Source organism: Taudactylus pleione, unplaced genomic scaffold, assembly GCF_031769625.1.
Source record: "Taudactylus pleione unplaced genomic scaffold, aTauple2 ptg000436l, whole genome shotgun sequence".
In the NCBI taxonomy this organism is placed as follows: Eukaryota; Metazoa; Chordata; class Amphibia; order Anura; family Myobatrachidae; genus Taudactylus; species Taudactylus pleione.
The window spans coordinates 10576701-10596995 of NW_028284838.1; the positions used below are offsets into that span (position 1 = coordinate 10576701).

The 20295-nt window shown below is 46.3% G+C and overlaps 1 protein-coding gene across 1 annotated transcript in view; it reads left to right on the forward strand.

The window, feature by feature from the left end:
• The first annotated feature begins 823 nt into the window (after positions 1–823).
• ERICH6 (glutamate rich 6) overlaps positions 824–20295 on the forward strand; it is a 95201-nt gene continuing 75729 nt past the window's right edge. The window contains exons 1-2 of the mRNA XM_088447708.1: positions 824–879; positions 8296–8380. Coding sequence (XP_088303834.1) covers positions 849–879; positions 8296–8380 — 116 coding nt within the window. The 5' untranslated portion in view covers positions 824–848. The remainder of the gene's footprint in view (positions 880–8295; positions 8381–20295) is intronic.

The following is a 20295-nucleotide window of genomic DNA, read 5'->3' on the forward strand; positions in this document are numbered from 1 at the left end:
AAGGCACATTAATCTGTCCCTCCACACACAAAATGCCAGGTAGCATCTGTCCCCAACAGAGGTTTGTTAATGTCTGTAGAGGACCCACACCCCTTCTGTGTAGCACCCTACTTTCTGCCATAGGTGCCATCTTTCCAGCTATTTATTTAGTAAAATGGCGCATGCACAGAAGATAGCAAAGGCTCTGGCACAGTGGCAGAGTCTTTGCTATTATCTGCACTGATTCCATCTTTCCAAATATATCACGCAGGTGATAGCATTGCAGACATACTGTATTACATGGGGTGACCTGCTGCAATGCACACAGTGTGGTCTATTCTGGGTGCAGGGTGGTTGGTTCCCCTTGACCCTGGGGAATTATTTGCACTGATTGCTGCAGTCAGATTGCAACAAGGGCTACTGAAGGTTGCAGATTGGCGAGTTTGGTTCTTGTCCACTGCGCTCTCCTCCTCAAGTTAGTTGTAAAAGCAAGCAAAAATATAATATTAAGTTTACTAATCTTATTAAGTGCTAGTTTGTCCATTTACTTTTTTGCTAAACTCCACAAATTATTATTATTATTATTTATAATTATCAAAACTCACCAAAACTGCATCATTTATTTTAAACAAAATCAGACTTAGATAGTTACAATTATTTTGTATACTCTGCACCTAATGAAACCAGGCCAGGAAACACTCTAAATAGTCCTAAATACGCGTTGTATCTGTAAACTCTATCCAAATGACAGCAAATTAAATGACCACATTACACAACCCTCTTGGACACAAAAGGTTAAAATCTGGGGCCGGCTTCCTCCATGCAGCGAGCAGCGTCGCCTGGGAGACCGGATAACAACAAGCCGCAGCATGGAGGGTGCCGGGGAGAGCGGGGAGCCCAGTAAGTCACATTACCATCTTCAATAGACGCCAGCACTGCAGCATGTAACACACAGCCAGGGATAGTTAGGGACATCACCCGGGGACAACACCCGGGGACATCCTGGCTGGTCAGTGAGTGGCACATGTAGGAGTATTAACTGGTGGTATTTGGAAATGAGCTATCTTGTTCCAATACCTGTCTGAATTCCTAACAGCTTTTATTTTCGTTTCAGTTGACAGTAATGCACTAAAATCTTTCAGTTGGATGTAAATTATCCAGACAGCAGATTTGTTTTAAATGAGTGCTAGAATAATTATATATGTTGGTTATTCTGTAAAAAATATCCTGCCCCAATTCAATTTATTTTACATTCCCAGTGCACAGTTTCCAATGTTTAAAATCATTTCCTGGGACATCACAACGGAACCCACTGTATTTGGAAACTATGGGCGTGATTCAGAAATGTACGCTGATGCCACCCCAGCTACAAATTTGTACGCAGTGGGTGTGCAAAAATATGCAAAGTGTCGCAGATTTGTATTGAGACACTCATTGGCGACTTTGCAAATCCACGTGAATGCGTACAAAGACCCAGCTTCGGTCGCAGACTCGCAGATCAGTGGATAATTTGCCTTCTGAATAACCCTATGTTCACACAGAATGGCTGCAGGAACTGAGGCGCAGGGGTCAATTTTACTGCATATGGGATTGCAGTCACAGTCACTGAGACGCCCTGAAAACGGTCACGACATGCCTTTGTTTGAGTCACCACCCACGTTGTCGCCCACAAACGTTCCCTGTCTGTCATTCACTTTGCAAATAAATCCTCACTGCAAGCTACAACGATAATGAAACTTGACGCATGCGCAGTGCGACTCAGACGCTTGCGTAGATCACCGATAATCGCTCAACTGCATAAACAACAGCATTGCATCCATCTCTGAATCAGGCCCTATGTCCTGAGCTGGCGGAACGCAGTAAGCCCATTAAGCACCAAAGGTTTGGGCAGGTGCTGTTCCGGCTTTCGGAAGAGGCGTGGGATGGGGGTGTAGTCGGCATCCCGGCGCTGTCGGTCGTAGCAGGTCTCACGCATGTGCACGAAGGAGCCGGCTCCCTCGTGCGCATGCGCACTGGACAAACATCGAGGCGGCCGTGCGGTCGTAGACCGTACGGCCGCCTCTGAATAAAGCCCTGTGTCTTGTGTATCGATACATAGTGATTATCGCCAGAGCAACTTTTTTTGTGTGTCATATCGCTAATTCCCAAACGAGCACAGAAGACCCTTTTTATCCACACAAAACAGCAGAAAACTTTTCTGACAGTGCAAACAGTGAGAATACCTACCCAACCTATATATGTTATCGACTGGATCAATCAGAAATGAAAACGGGGGTTGAAGGCTTAATAATTATATTCTCGATGTATCAATATTCTGTTGCCTTCCCTACTGCGCAGTGCCTTACCGGCCAGATACGGACTAAGGAGCATTGTCCCTGACTGTGTCCACGTATAGAACACATTTCATGCATTTCCAAGCATCGCAGCTATTACATTTTCATCACTACTAATTGGGGTGAATGTGTGACTGTTAATCTTCACTAGATTAGCTGCATATCCGAGCAGTTGTGTCGGCATGGCTGCAATGATAGTTTAGATAACTTCTTCACAAATCACAGCAAGTTTTTTTGAAAAGTTGCATAGCCTTATCATATTTTATTATAAATAGTACCCACAATACCCTCTCCAAAGTAATTTGTTTTTAGACCCTTTTTGTTTTTAAACAAATGGATTAAAAACAAAATAAATTTTTGTTTACTAATGTAGAGGTTCAGTTAATGATAACATAGCGGCAAGTATCATGTTTGGATCTAATTGATAACCTGCTTCAGAGGTGAATGCTGTGTCAATGTCGGTCGCAAATGGCCGATGTTTTCAGTCTGAGTCGAACTACTCATGCGTCCCGATGGTTACCGTCGACGGTCGAGGAACGAATTTGGACACAAAAAGAGTAATAGTGGTAGGTGTTCCTGGGAGTTAACAGGGTTGTAGCTGGCCAGGCGCAGGCATGTCTGTGGACTGTGGAGCTCATTCAGACCCCCTCGCTAAGGTGCATACTCTCGCTGCTGCCGATGGTATGCATTGTGCATGCATTGTGCGCATACCTTAGCAAAAGTTCACAATGCATTAGCTCGCTGCACATAGACAGCCCAGCAAAGTGAGTGACAGGGGAAGCCATTTGTATGTGGTAACAGGGGCTGGCCATTAAAAATGGGGGAGTGGAGGTGCAAATGCAGGCGTGCCTGATAATCTCAGCAGCGTTATAGAGGTGTGCATAATTATAAGACAGCATCATAGTACACGTCACCTGGCTTGTGTTTACACTGAAGTGCTTGCGGCAGGGTATGGTTAACCTCAATCGCTGCGATAGCATCCGATGTACCGATGGTTGCATACACTTCTTGGACATGACGTGCACAAGTGGGTGTCTTAAAATAGGCTGGTGGGTGGCTGCATACACTTTGTGATCGCTCTCTAAGAAATGCTGGTCGTGCTAATGCTTTGCTGTGCGACAGCACTGCCTACACAATTTGCATACACATCGTGCGAGCAATCGCATCTAGCGAGCAGCTCTGAATCAGGCCCTGTGTCCAAAGACGTAGTTGCAATTGCACAGGCAGCCATATTCCAAAGGACATTCTGAGCAACCACAGGGCTGCTCTAATGTATGATGGTGAGACCGATGTGTGTTCGTTGGTGCGACTTTTTATGCACAGCAGCAGATTAGAGAGGCAGTTGGTGCTTCTCAGTAGGAAGCCCATCGACTGTGGCATTATTATAAATTTGTTGTGCAGTACAAAGAAATGCAGTTGCGGCTGCAATATAGTCCACCTCTGAATCAGGCCGAGTCTACATTCATTAGTATGTGTCAGTTTTGGGTATGGGCCCACTCCCCCAATGTGCACTCTACAAGATTCTATTTAATGGGCCTGATTTAGAGTTGGATGCATCTCCTAGCACAGATGCAAATGGCAAGTTTCTGCATATGTGCAGAAGTAAATTTCAACATTGTAGCGTATGTCCGTCCTATTCTGAGTTGGACAAAACTTGACCGTATCTTTCTTTCTGTGAAATAAGGTGTTTTGAGGTGGGAACTGGGCAGTGGCACTGCGCTTGTACGCAACCACCCTGACTTGTGGGAGTGTCACTGGAGTTTCATGGGAGTGTCGTAGGTGTGTATCAGAACCTCTGTGATTCTGAGTCGTGGGTAGGGAAGCCTGTTCCAGATGGAACTCTTGCACCTAGCATGGGGCTTATGCAAGTGCAGATACTAATAATGACAGTTGGCAGCCGATGTTCACGTAGTTGAGCGATTTTATGCAACTGTCCATGAATGAAAATTTCTAAAGACTTGTACAGCGCATGCGATACACAGAGTATGAGAAATGTTGTGGAGAAGTGATGGGTGTACCTGGGTTGTGACTGGGATGCCTCCAGATAGAGTGCACACAAAGGGGGTAATTCAGACCCACTCGCGAGCGGCAGTATGCTCGCAAGTGGGTCGATGTTCCCCACTGCGCATGCGCACGACGGAGGGAGCTCCGTCGTGCGCATGCGTGAGACCCGGGGAGCGACGGGCTTTTGTTGATTGACAGCACGCCCCCTTTGGTGGGCGTGCCGGGGGCGTGCCTGCCAGACGGAGGCGTTCCCATGGGAACGCCTACCGTCTGAAGCCGGCCCCACTGACATCACTAGTGATGTCAGTGGGAGTGATTTTGGCTCTGATAGAGCCAAAATCACTCCAGGACTTGTGGCAGGGAGACCCTACCGCAGGGTCTCCGTCGCAAATCCGATGGTCGCGATGGTCAAGACCATCGCGACCATCTTTTTGGCCACTTGCATATGCTGTGGGTGGTCACCCACAGCTATACGAGCGGCCAGGAGGCCGCTCCATTTTCATGGAGGAGGGCCCTGATTCCGAGCGAGCGCTCTGGTCAGAGCGTCCGGCTCTGAATCAGGCCCAAAGTCTGATTTCTGGTTGAGGCGCACCAGAAATGCATGGTTGCAGAAATGTCTTGGGTGGTGACAGTCGTGGCTTAGCGGGCGCACGGAGATGGGCCATCTTATGGGTGTGTCGAGGGCGTGTCACTAAAAATGGTTGCGTACAGAGACCCTCAACCGCTCACATAGGAGATTATACGTGGATGGAGAAACTCGACCGGTGCAAGTTTCCATACCTATAGACGCAGCAATCAGTATTTCTCTGTCTGCGGATGCTGACAGTGGGCTTCTCAGTGCTTACACATTCGGTCATACAGATATACACCAGGGAAGGGCTTGTAGCAGCATTTGCATAAAGTCGCAGATGGGCGACCTCAAATAGACGCAGACACAGACTCAGAATCAGCCCATTGTGTCTAATCAAGTGGCTGGTATACAGTGTAGACCCCAATTTGCAGTTTGCTTTAGAATGATCCCAATCTGGTTCCGAGTATATGACGGGGTTTATTTATAAAGTGTTCGTGTTTATGTCCAATATTTAAAAGGGCAGTGCTTTTACTAGCAAGACACGGTTAGTAATGGCTCTGACATTTTAAACATCAGAAATAAACACGAACAGAAGTGTCGGGTTTTACAACGCAACACTTCCTACATAAACCCTAACAAGTCTAACCTTATGACTAGTGCACAAAGTGTTTATCCCACCCTCCTCTGTGTGCTGCCCACCCTCCTCTGTGTGCGTCCCACCCTCCTCTTTGTGCGTCCCACCCTCCTCTTTGTGCGTCCCACCCTCCTCTTTGTGCGTCCCACCCTCCTCTGTGTGCTGCCCACCCTCTGTGTGCGTCCTACCCTCCTCTGTGTGCTGCCCACCCTCCTCTGTGTGCATCCTACCCTCCTCTGTGTGCCTCCTACCCTCCTCTGTGTGCGTCCTACCCTCCTCTGTGTGCGTCCTACCCTCCTCTGTGTGCTGCCCACCCTCCTCTGTGTGCATCCTACCCTCCTTTGTGTGCGTCCTACCCTCCTCTGTGTGCGTCCTACCCTCCTCTGTGTGCGTCCTACCCTCCTCTGTGTGCGTCCCACCCTCCCCTGTGTGCGTCCTACCCTCCCCTGTGTGCGTCCTACCCTCCTCTGTGTGCTGCCCACCCTCCTCTGTGTGCATCCTACCCTCCTCTGTGTGCTGCCCACCCTCCTCTGTGTGCATCCTACCCTCCTCTGTGTGCGTCCTTCCTTCCTCTGTGTGCGTCTCACCCTCCTCTGTGTGCATCCCACCCTCCTCTGTGTGCTGCCCACCCTCCTCTGTGTGCATCCCACCCTCCTCTGTGTGCGTCCTACCCTCCTCTGTGTGCGTCCTACCCTCCTCTGTGTGCGTCCTACCCTCCTCTGTGTGCTGCCCTCCCTCCTCTGTGTGCATCCTACCCTCCTCTGTGTGCTGCCCACCCTCCTCTGTGTGCTGCCCACCCTTCTCGGTGTGCTGCCCACCCTCCTCTGTGTGCTGCCCACCCTTCTCTGTATGCATCCTACCCTCCTCTGTGTGCATCCGATCCTCCACTGTGTGCTGCCCACCCTTCTCTGTGTGCGTCCCACCCTCCTCTGTGTGCGTCCCACCCTCCTCTGTGTGCTGCCCACCCTTCTCTGTCTGCATCCTACCCTCCTCTGTGTGCATCCTATCCTCCACTGTGTGCTGCCCACCCTTCTCTGTGTGCGTCCTACCCTCCTCTGTGTGCGTCCTACCCTCCTCTGTGTGCATCCTACCCTCCTCTGTGTGCATCCCACCCTCCTCTGAGTGCTGCCTACCCTTCTCTGTGTGCTGCCCACCCTCCTCTGTGTGCTGCCCACCCTCCTCTGTGTGCGTCCTACCCTCCTCTGTGTGCTGCCCACCCTCCTCTGTGTGTGTCCTACCCTCCTCTGTGTGCTGCCCACCCTTCTCTGTGTGCTGCCCACCCTCCTCTGTGTGCGTCCCACCCTCCTCTGTGTGCTGCCCACCCTCCTCTGTGTGCTGCCCACCCTCCTCTGTGTGCGTCCTACCCTCCTCTGTGTGCTGCCCACCCTCCTCTGTGTGCTGCCCACCCTCCTCTGTGTGCGTCCCACCCTCCTCTGTGTGCGTCCCACCCTCCTCTGTGTGCGTCCTACCCTCCTCTGTGTGCGTCCTACCCTCCTCTGTGTGCTACCCACCCTCCTCTGTGTGCGTCCCACCCTCCTCTGTGTACGTCCCACCCTCCTCTGTGTGCGTCCTACCCTCCTCTGTGTGCGTCCTACCCTCCCCTGTGTGCGTCCTACCCTCCTCTGTGTGCTGCCCACCCTCCTCTGTGTGCTGCCCACCCTCCTCTGTGTGCATCCTACCCTCCTCTGTGTGCGTCCCACCCTCCTCTGTGTGCGTCCTACCCTCCTCTGTGTGCGTCCTACCCTCCTCTGTGTGCTACCCACCCTTCTCTGTGTGCGTCCTACCCTTCTCTGTGTGCGTCCTACCCTCCTCTGTGTGCTTCCCACCCTCCTCTGTGTGCGTCCCACCCTCCTCTGTGTGCGTCCTACCCTCCTCTGTGTGCGTCCTACCCTCCTCTGTGTGCGTCCTACCCTCCTCTGTGTGCTGCCCACCCTCCTCTGTGTGCTGCCCACCCTCCTCTGTGTGCGTCCTACCCTCCTCTGTGTGCGTCCTACCCTCCCCTGTGTGCGTCCTACCCTCCTCTGTGTGCTGCCCACCCTCCTCTGTGTGCTGCCCACCCTCCTCTGTGTGCATCCTACCCTCCTCTGTGTGTGTCCTACCCTCCCCTGTGTGCGTCCTACCCTCCTCTGTGTGCGTCCCACCCTCCTCTGAGTATATCCCTTCCTCGTTTGACAGAACATGAAGAGATATGTTCCCCTAATGGGAAGACCCTCATGGTAAAGACCACATTGAGGTCGCCACCATTGTGACTGCGGTAATTCTAGCTTTGAACTGTGGTAACCTTTAAATGTGTCTCGGGAATCTGCGGGTAAGGCAGGCTGAGGAATCCTGAATTTGTAATTAAAATTAAAAATGAATTTGCAGAAGCACGATTCATTCAACCCATTTGTGTTCAGTTAAGGTATCTTGAAGATCTGTGGATAGAGTCACTATTTATCAGTTTGTTACAGCTGCCGCGGCTTTGACATGCTTCTGAATAGTAAATCTAGCCCCTGGCGTCCATTATTTAGAACAATTGTCATAGTTGGAATATACTGTAAATATAAGCAAATAGAAAAGATCAGATTAATGTATCCAAACATATAACAAAAATGTATTATCATCATTAACATCTATGTAAATTTTCAGCTATGTTCTTAGCATATTCATATACTGTATTCATGCATAAATGTACAACCCCCATAGGTGTATAAAACTATGTGGAAATTATATAGCCAGGAAACATAATCCTAAAATTTGCATTGTTGTCGGCTGTAATGTGTTTCCTCCTTTAGGAGCAGCACTGTTCCCTAGAGTACTCAGGTCTGTAAGAAGAGAGAAAAGGTCCTCAGCCGCAGAACAGAAGACAAGTCATACTGAGTAAGAATAGTGCATTATTTACTATTGTCCTGCAACACTACTCTTTTCTCTGTGTACAATCTGCTTTAGCATATGTAATAACTTACTTACAGCTAGGGTTACAATTTTAAACCAGGCACATATGAAAGACTATAAGCTATTGCCCCTGCAGCTGCGATTCTGTACACAGCTGCTCTGCAAAAATATGAATTTCTCGCAGCCGCTGGGGATTGCACTGAGACATCCACTGGTGGCATCACAAATCCATGCAACTGCCTACAAATACGCAGTTCAAACACAGATTTTTACATTTTTGGACTCCTAAGTAGCCCAATGGTTGCGTGGAATGGCCGCGGGAAGGAAGATGGCAGTGCCAAATTTCTTGTGTACGAGATCGCAGACGCAGGATGTGAAACGGTCGAGACACGCCTGTGTTTTTAGCCAACTTTCCCTGTTACCTCCAAAAAACACTCCCTGACTGTTAGTCACAATGTGAATAAAGACTTGCAGCGTGCGACTATGGTAATGTACCTTGACGCTCGTGCAATGTGACTTAGATACATGCGCAGTGGGAAAAAATGGTTCCATTTGCGTAAACATCGGCTTAGCGTACATCTCTGAAATAGGCCCTCACTCTTTTATTGTATACTTAATGGCAGCTGTTATTACTAATGAGAGGAACATAGTGGTTTGTGTACATAGGCGCAACACTGATTTAATATCTGCATTGACGCTTACTGCAACACTATATAATAGTGCACAATTCACAAATCCAGGGCTCCTTTCTGAGCCCTAACTCAAACCCTGAACCTCTGCAAGGGTTTTCTCTCCTTCACCTGCAGCCTAGTATAGAGTCAATGTCAAATTTCGCAGGTACCCTATAGGTAACGCTTCGCTTGTTAAATTAAGCTAACACTGTAGTCCCGATAGCAAGCTATAGGGACGTGGTAAACTACGGAAATACACGGACAGTAAGAGAAATCATTGATTTCTTTGCCGTATCCCTGCTGCTAATTAGGAGGAAGCGATTATAATTTTTTTAGCAAAAAAGCAAAAGAAAGGGGGTTTGACTGCTTCATAACCAGACCTCCTGGTATTTTGCCATCCAGACTGTCAAACTTCTCAGCCTCTAAACTTTTTACAATGCTGATACATCCACCACAGCAATGGGCCTTGCAATTGGCAGTACTCTGCATACGTATATATATATATATATATATATATATATATATATACACACACACACTCAGTGAAGGTACTGTAGTTTAGAGTGGTGTTATAGGACTATTAACCGCAAAAATATATAGGTATCTTTTATAAAAGAAATACAAAAATTGTCACCATTATATAGGTGACTCCAAATATCCATGAATGTTGTGTAATTAACACTATATAAATATCCGGTTATGGACGGAAGACATTACAATCAGATACGAATCTCCATTTGGAGTGCATCAGGTCTAAGCTGAAAGATAATGCATCAATAACTAGAAACATTAAGAGCATACTAACGATACTGGATCAGAACCTCTATATACCCCTGCCTATACCGTCTAATATCCTACCTATAAACCTCTAAGGATGACGCTAATTTGCGTACGCAGTCATACAGTAAATAAAGACTTAAGACCTGGAATCTGTGGTTCCAAAGCACAAGTATTATTCAGGTAAAAGTACAGTCAGTTACACGCTATTGAGCCAGACACAATTCGGCGCAAAGGAATTATACAGACCCAAGTACAGTATACATACGCAGCGCTTCCGGACCAGATGTTAGGCATCAGCAAGAAACCCTCGTCTATCAGCATTCAGCACGAAGACTAACAACCCAGCGTTTGAGCACACATATATACCCCCCAGGAATAGACAAAACAATAGAGACATTTGTTGCTGATGTCATTGGTTCCCAAGGGGGATACATCTGTTACAGAGCATTTAACAGGCTGATTCAAATAGACACAACCCAGCCTCCAACAACTGAGGGTCCCTAGATTCCCGCCACATGCAACATCCTAACAGTTGTTCATATTATATACATTTTGTTGCTTGAAGTCTCTGCGGTCCATAAGTCGAGAATGCATGATGCGATCTCCACACCGATAATACCGGAATTCTGTTGAAAGAGTACGCATCAGTACAAAACCAAACACGGCTTACTTAGCATGTATAAAACCTTAGTTACCAAATAATCTTTATTTTACAGCATTTATACTTACTGAGCAAACTTAAATCTTATACCTTAAAGCTTATGGAACCTTATATGTGAATGTGTAATGTGTGAGTATACGGGGTTTGATATAAAGACGCTAGTTAACTGGGGACAGATGCGTGCGCATTTAGCTACTAAACAGCGTTTTCATATAGGATCTTATGCATTCGCTAATATACGATTAGTTACCAGCGCAATTGTGCGTATTAATGTGTGTATGAGAAATGGTGCACTTATATCTCACTTACTAAGTGAACACCTAGCAGTGTGAAATGCTGAGCCTTTCTAAAATGGAGTCTAGCTGTCATTCGCAAGATGGCGTCGTGCACGCTTCAATTTTAAACTGATGTTGTCTCAGCCAATTATCCAGCTTCGACAGTCCACCCTTTGATAGTGAACAACATGCTATCACAATCTGCTATTAGAATTTAATTTAGGCTTACATTTACATATTATTTAGTGTTATTATGGGATGGCACAAGGTGGTTCTTACTCCATCAATAATGTGTCTGAGTTGGGACATAAAACTACTATTATACGCACACCGCAGATCTTGGAAGATCATGTGAAAGGTGTGGGGATGCACCAGTCTTATAAAAGCAGTCTTGAAGGGGAATTTAGACTTTACATTATCTGAGGTGTTTTAAAAATAATATTTCAATAATACATTCTATGAATGTCTAAATATGATACATTAAAATGATGGTATTTCCTAGTTCAGGGTTGTAATGCAGTTCTATATTTACCTCGGTATTCAAATTGTCATTTCTGACCACCATCATAGTTTCATTCTTTCGTTTTACTCTATTTTTAAATTTTCCACACTTCAACACAATAGGAACACACCGGACACATATGCCAATTATTATGATGACAATTAGTATAAGGATCAAGAATTTGCCTATGCTAGCGATCACTTCCTGGACCCATTCCCCTAGACCTGAGAACCATTTTACTGGGTTCAGCCATGAAACCCATCCCTCTGTCTTTTCCCCTATTTCAGCCACTGAAGCGTTATGGTTCTTACGAAACTCCCATTTTAGCTGCAGAATTTCATCCATCTTCCGGTCTATCCCTTCCTTAGGATTGCTGGTATCATTGGTGACATAGGTGCAACATTTTACTCCAAACTGGGTGGCTAACGTTACGCAATACCCTCCAGTAACAGCAGTTAAATAATTCAACCCTAGCCTGTGTTGCACCAGTTCTTTCTTGTACGCTTGCAATTCTCTCCCTGTATACCTGAATGTGTCATCGTACATCTCGGTGATATTATCTATCAATTTAGCAAGATCCTAAATATATCTAAAATTTAGTGTTCCCCGAGCGATCCTGGTGGGATCCAGTGCTACTAAAACTTGAAAGCCAGTTGTCTCACTAATTAACTGAGTGGCTTTATGCACGTCACCAGGAATCATATTTCTTTTGCCTCTGTGTTCATATTGCGTGTGAAGATATGGTGATGGTGTGTTTTTATGTATACTAAGCATTTCAACATGTGTGAGGGTCATAACTTCTGGAAGTATTCTTCCCAAATAACATAACAATTACAATACTAAGATTGGTCAGACACTCCCCTGGTTTGGTATAGCACTCCTCCTCCTGACTCCACTCCATCAGCTCTGCCATCAGCTCACATTTCCTTTATCGGTCCCCCATCACAGAAACTGGGTATCCCCAAACAGTTCATCATGACAGAAACTTCTGGAAGAAAGAATTAGGATGACCACAGCAGACCACTCCATTGCTGGAAGCACTGATCTACACATTTCTTTAGCTCAGATATCTCACCGTCACCTTTTTAATCCTTCCGGCACAAGCTCGCAATTGACAGGTCCACGCCATCGGCCCTGTCTCCACCTTGTATCTCCACCGGCCGGTTAACCTCCCTACAGTGAGCGGAATGGACCCACGTATCTTCCTCGGCCACCCTTTGAGGATGCGGTATCGTCAACAACGTCAGATACGGACCTTTCCACCGATCAGTCAAACAACCTGAGCTAAAAAAAATTCGGATCATAACAAATTCCCCAGGTTCGACATAATGACAGTTTGCATCAGACATGTTGGAAAATAACATTTTCAATTTCAGTTGTTCTTACTCATCTTCGTGAGACACTGCACAGTAACCTCATTATCATATTTTCACATGAGGCTGCCTGTTTGAACAGTATCTCAAAGGGGGGCAAATAAAGGAAAAGACGGAATGGGTATGAAATACCGCCGGCCGTCAGCGGCAGGCCGACATCAGCAGAGTTCCGAGCAGCGGAAGCCCGACAGCGCTGGAAATCCCGATCGTGGATAGGTGAGTATCTACTAACCTAACCCCCCTAACCCTAACCCTCCTTAGGGGTGCCTAACCCTAACTTCCCCCCCAAGTGCCTAAGCCTAATCCCCCCTCTAAGTGCCTAACCCTAACCACCCCCTTCCCCGCTGCCTAAAGCTAAGTACCCCGTGGGAGTTGCCTAGCCCTAAGTCTCCCCTGGGGGTGCCTTACCCTCCCTCCCCCTAGCCTAACCCTAACCCTCCCGGGGGGTGCCTAACCCTAAGTCCCCCCCGGGAGCCCTAAACCTAACCCCCCCCCCCCCCGCGGCTGTCCGCTCGCGGCGCCCGGCATCCCTACGATCGGGATGCCGGGCGCCGGTCTCCCGGCGTCGGGGAAATGCGGGCTTCTACATCTAGACGCCCGGCATTTCACCCTTGACAGTCGGGAAGCCGGCTGCCGGTATTTAGGCAGTCGGCTTCCCGAATGCTTCCCGAAAAGACAGTCTGGGATAATCTTAGTGTTGTTACCCATCACCTTACACATGTTCTTGGAAACGTCACCTGGAAAATAAGTCCCCCTATCATTTTTAATAATTCTAGGGATATAGTATCTGCATACAGGTTCCTGCAATTAAATCTTATTATTAATAGCTACTGCTCTAAATAATGCCTGGGCCACTGGGTTGGATAGTATTCTGAGTATTCGACCTTAGCCTGGCATGGCTGCCATTTTATCCTTATCAACCTTGTGTCCTGTGAGTGAGAGTTAAAGCACAACAGTTTAATATCATCTAAGCATGACCTAAAATACAACAATAAATCGTCCACATTTTACATTAGAACAGATCCATTGATAGGTTGAAAAGATTGTAAACAGTCATATAAGGCCTGGGAGAAGATACTGGGGTTGCCTATGAACCCATGGGAAACCCGTATTCATGTGTGGTGTTCTTTACTTTGCAGTACTTACTTATGTGTCCCACTTGGTGACAGTTAAAACATAATTTTGAATGGGGTGGATAAAAGGATTGTTGTGGGAGTTGAGCAAGAAGAAAAGATGGTGGGTATGGGTAAGGATGTGAAGGATAAGGGTATTGTGGGAGGTATGAAGTTTGTGGGTAGTATGAGGCCTGTGGTTGTGTATGATATGTGGGGTAAGGATGTGTTTGCTGTGGTGTGGGATTGGTGAGGACGTGTAATTGTTCAGGTGCAGGTGTGTGTGTGGGTGCAGGTGTGTCAGTTGGCTGTGATGTTATTGTCATTCCTTCCAGAGCTTGGATACTGACAGCCATTAGTTTTTCGCTCTGGGTCTCTCTCTTCTTTGTGATATTTTCATCATGTTCTATGGCAGATTCTATGAGTGTATCTATTGTGACTCCCCTCCAGCCAGGTTGTGAGTCTGAACCCGAGTCTTTAAGTCGTTTTTCAGACCGTCCATGAGTACCATGACTATAATTCCCGTGTGGTGAGTGCTATCTTTAATATCTTCTAACCCAGTGTACTGGGTGATAGCCTGCAGAGCCCGGTCACAATAAACTTCTGCACATTCACTCTCCTTTTGCTTAATGGTGAAAATTTTGTTCCAGTTAACTACTACTGGAAAATATATACCCAATTGAGTTACAATGCTGGAAATGTTACCTTGGTTTACTTGGTCTGTTAAGGGAACGTCGCCATCCAATACACAATCCGTGATAAATTTTGTCACATCGGTATTGCGTGGCAGACAGGCCCTTAACACCACACGCCAATCTTTATTAGTGGGCTCATGTGAACTACCCAGATTTGTCAAAAATCTTTGACATTTGGCTAGTTCCTTTTTGGGATCGGGGAAATCATTTATGTTGGAATTTAGGGGGTCATTCAGACCCGCTCACGAGCGCAGGACGCTCGCAAGCGGGTCGATGTTCCCCCACTGCACATGCGCACGACGGAGGGAGCTCCGTCGTGCGCATGCGCGAGACCCGGCGAGCGACGGGCTCTCCATCGCTCCATGGGAACGCGTACCGTCTGAAGCCGGCCCCACCGACGGGCTCTCCATCGCTCCGGGTCTCGCACCAAAGGGGGTGTGCTGTCGATGTTGATTGACAGCACGCCCCCTTTGGTGGGCGTGCCGGGGGCGTGGCTGCCAGACGGAGGCGTTCCCATGGGAACGCCTACCGTCTGAAGCCGGCCCCACTGACATCAGTAGTGATGTCAGTGGGAGTGATTTTGGCTCTGATAGAGCCAAAATCACTCCAGGGCTTGCGGCAGCAAGACCCTACCGCAGGGTCTCCGTCGCAAGCCCGATGGTCGCGATGGTCAAGACCATCGCGACCATCATCATGGACGCTCGCATATGCTGTGGGTGGTCACCCACAGCTATGCGAGCGCCCAGGAGGCCGCTCTATTTTCATGGAGGAGGGCACTGATTCAGAGCGAGCGCTCTGGTCAGAGCGTTCGTTCTGCTCTTGTCCAAGGACAATGCATTACCACTTACCGTTTGCATCTGCATTTCCATTCAGAACGGTTATTGTCCGAATGGGATGCAGACCGGTAGCGCTGCTACCTTTGACCTGATTACCTGGCTGGGGGTTTAATCTTCTGCTGCTACATATGGTATGAACAACTTCCTCTACGGGTGCAGAGGGTGTTAACATTTCCCTTGCTGTTTCCGATGGAGATGGCGGCACCACTCGTGATTGTGGTGATGCAGCATCTATCATTTGCACAGCATGGGAAATGGCAGACATTACAATAGGCTCATCATCCACATCATAAAAATTTTCTTTATGGTTGCTTAAGAGAGGGTACAAATTGCTTGTTACATTTTTCTGAGTATTTTTGGTAACTGTACTTGCACCTCCATCCACATAAGGTGGGGGAGGTGAGCGTGAACTGCTGGCAATACTCTCCACAATGCTACCTTGCCGCACGTGAGTGCCATTTTGTGGCTCGCCCGTATTGCAATTTAGCGTCGCGGATGTATTCTCTGGCAATGTGCTCGCGACGCTAGTTTGTGTCGCTTGCACATTTTTAAGCCACGCATCCCCTTCATGCTGCCACAGTTTTAAACATTAATAATATTTAACCTATTCCTCTCGGGAGCGCATGAATCTGATGTGATCCCGGACATTATCTAATACATCTTTATCAAAACTACCAATTCTTGGAAACGGTCTAACACTCTTCATCGTCATTTTAAACCATACATCACAATACCTTATTGCATAAGTACCGTACTTAGTATGCATAATACGACGGGCCGATCCAATCGGAGCTTTCAATAGCAGCACATCATTGTCTAACATCTCTACTGTTTGCATGGCTCCCATTCTGAGACAAAATCCTACGCTTTTCAATAAAGATTTAAACTGGTGAAAGACAATCAAGATACTTTCACTTACCTGTGGACGATTTAAACGGCAGCGCCCACACACCTGGATAAGATTTGAAAAATGCAACTTCCACACCCGGATAAGATATAGTAAGGCAACTTCCACACCTATGGAAGTTTGTATGTCGGCTACTTCCAGGCACCTCTCTACAACAAAGACAACATGTACACCTGCTACTGTGTATAGAACGGTAAAGCTACTTACCGAGCAGCTAGACTAACCCTTGCACCTAGCCCTTAAGGATCATACGATACTCTTAACCTTGTCCAACAAATACTCACTGTTACACACTTTTTTCCTGCGCAGAAAAATACACGTTAACCCAGATATTGATAACAATTGAAAAATGTAAACCTCAACGGCTTTATTTAAACACATGGCAGCACGACCGGAAGTACGTATTCGCTATTGTGCGACCAGTCACATACACAATAATGCGACTACCACACAACCGTATGACAACGGTTGTGTGGTTGTTTGTGGAACTAATTTCACGCTCCATATTTCCTGGGACATGTTTTTCCGTAACCCTCGATGACGTCACTTCCGGTTTGACGACTCGAACTTCCGGTTTGACGCTATAAACAAGCGTTCATAGAAAATAAATAAAGGGAATCTTCGGAATAAACAAGAACATGTCTACATGCTGCTTTCAAGCTGGGAGGATATACAGAATGTTTTAGAGGGACTGCAATTAGAAACGGACTACCACTTCCGGTCCGCGATAACCGGAACCGGAAGTCATCATCAAAAGGGGTATTTAAGAGAGCCCAATCATCTACACCTCCAGGCCTTGATAAAGGTACACGGAGTACCGAAACGCGTTGGCAGGAGGGAGTTAGAACCACTGCAGCACCAGGATTGTGGAGAATCAATGGACCTGTGGATTTGAGGGACCCGGACTACCTCTCCGCAATTTTTTACACCTATGCCCATGACCTGCATAATTCTGGAAAAGCAGCCACCTTATATTATAAACACCGGGATTGGACTTATATGTATTATATATGTCATGCATCTGTGATTTCTTGGTGACATAGTTATTTACATCAGAGTTACCAAGCTGAAGTTTTTATGTGTCATATGTATTGTGTTTTATACTTATATGTTCCATGTCAATAAATAGTGTACACCCTATGATTGTTTTCAATGTACCAGACATAGTTACATAAGTAATTCTACCATCTTTATCATCATCTATCATGAACTTTTTTGGTTAAAGAGGTAGCGCTTGTGTCAGTTTTTCAATAAATTTTTTAGTTCAAAGTTTATTAGTCCTTGGGGGGACTGAGATCTGACTGTTAGCTGCTCACTTTCAGGTGTAGCGCTGTATAAGAATTCCCGTTTTTTTTGCTACTCTATATACCTCTGCCTATACCTTCTAATATCCTACCTATAAACCTCTAAGGATGATGCTAATTTGCGTACGCAGTCATACAGTAAATAAAGACTTAAGACCTGGAATCTGTGGTTCCAAAGCACAAGTATTATTCAGGTAAAAGTACAGTCAGTTACACACTATTGATCCAGACACAATTCGGCGCAAAGGAATTATACAGACCCAAGTACAGTATACATATGCAGCGCTTCCGGACCAGATGTTAGGCATCAGCAAGAAACCGCTCGTCTATCAGCATTCAGCACGAAGACTAACAACCCAGCGTTTGAGCACACATATTTATACCCCCCAGGAATAGACAAAACAATAGAGACGTTTGTTGCTGATGTCATTGGTTCCCAAGGGGGATACAACTGTTACAGAGCATTTAACAGGCTGATTCAAATAGACACAACCCAGCCTCCAACAACTGAGGGTCCCTAGAAGCCCGCCACATGCAACATCCTAACAGTTGTTCATATTATATACATTTTGTTGCTTGAAGTCTCTGCGGTCCATAAGTCGAGAATGCATGATGCGATCTCCACACCGATAATACCGGAATTCTGTTGAAAGAGTATGCATCAGTGCAAAACCAAACACGGCTTACTTAGCATGTATAAAACCTTAGTTACCAAATAATCTTTATTTCACAGCATTTATACTAACTGAGCAAACTTAAATCTTATACCTTAAAGCTTATGGACCCTTATATGTGAATGTGTAATGTGTGAGTATACGGGGTTTGATATAAAGACGCTAGTTAACTGGGGACAGATGCGTGCGCATTTAGCTACTAAACAGCGTTTTCATATAGGATCTTATGCATTCGCTAATATGCGATTAGTTACCAGCGCAATTGTGCGTATTAATGTGTGTATGAGAAATGGTGCACTTAAATCTCACTTACTAAGTGAACACCTAGCAGTGTGAAATGCTGAGCCTTATAGTTCCACACGCACCCCCTCTCTCAGCAGCCCCCACCTTTCCCAGGCTCAAATGAAAAGTCCTTTGTTCTTCCAGACTCTTGTGTGAATGCAAATGTGTTACCCCCAGCTGTGAAGCTGGGGCCATTCTGTCTGGGTGTGGGACTAAAACCTGTTTAGGATTCACACAAATTCAATTGTGTAGATCAATACCTGGGTTATATTACAATTGCAACAACTATACTTGTCTGCATACAGGGATTCCCAATTTGTATGTAAAACACTCCTTGTCTATTCTATTTACTTTTTCTCAGGAGGCTGTTCTTCCAGTTGCCCTTGGTAGATTATCAAAAACATTGCCATCTGTACTTAGCTTGTGAGTTGTAACTTAAAATGGCGCTGGTCGCAAAATGGCGTCTTGTAGATTCTTGTTTCTAAAATGGAGTCTAGCTGCCATTCGCAAGATGGCATTGTGCACGCTTCAATTTTAAACTGATCTTGTGTCGGCCAATTATCCAGCTTCGACAATATGCAAGTGATAATGTGAGTGAATTAGTAGCATTGTAAGATTTTCACTAGTTGGATGAACCTCACAATTTACTGCAAATAATAAATATATATTTCTTTGATACTAAATTATGTGCCTAAAGTATATGAAGTGTACTCTTGTTAGCAAATTCTTACATAAAGGGGTGATAATGAATGAATGACTGTAAGTACCCATGCAGTAATACAAATGACTGTTCGAGACCTCTGAATCACTCAGAACGTCTCCCTCCTTGAGGGTTCGATAGAAGGGAATAAACTAGGATTTGCTACCCAAAGACTAAAAAAGTGCATCAAATGGGTGAACTTGGATTCCATTAGTAATTACATATGTGCCCATATGATTGAGAGGGAATCCAACCTAATACGAGTACTCCTCAATAGTGCACTAGTTGTAAACTAACTATCATTTGTCAGCAATCCGTCCATTGATTAATGGACCTGATTCAGACCCACTCGCTAAGATGCGTTCGCTCATAGCTGCCGATGGTCGCATTGTGCGCATGCGTACGCATCGCAGTGCGCAAACCACTGCGAGAGATCGGGAAGCGTTCGCTCGCTGAGCATAGACTGCCCACCAGCGTGAGTGACAGGAGAAGCCATTTGTCGGTGGTGACGGGCTGGCCGCTAAAATCGGGGGAGTGGAGGTGCGAACATGGGCGTGCCTGAGTGTCTCAATGCCGTTTCAGAGGCGTGCATAGTTAAGAGGCAAAATCATAGTATATAACACATGGCTAGATTTTACACTGAAGTGCTCACAGTGCTTGCTGCAGAGTATGGTCAACCACAAGCGCATCGATCGCATCCGATGTTACCCGATGTACCGATGGTTGCATACACTTCCTGCAGATGACGTGCGCAAGTGGGCGTCTTAAGACAGGCTGGTGGGCGGTCTGCATACACAAAGTGATCGTACGCCAAGACATATTGGGCGTGCTAATGCCTTGCTGTGCGATTACCTGTCTTCCCAAATTTGCATATGCACTGTGCGAGCGAACGCATCTAGTGAGTGGCTCTGAATGAGGTCCCATGTACGATGTCATCAAGATATGATACCAGTAGTACACATATATATGTTCTGATCTTTACCACATTTCAAGTGGATCCAATCAGTGGACATAATATACTTCAAAACCCGTTTGAATCTCACCCGAATATAGTGCTAAAGTATAGAGTGCGCCATCTAAGACAACTCCTATCCATTTTTTTTTTTGAACATCCTTACTAGTTATCCA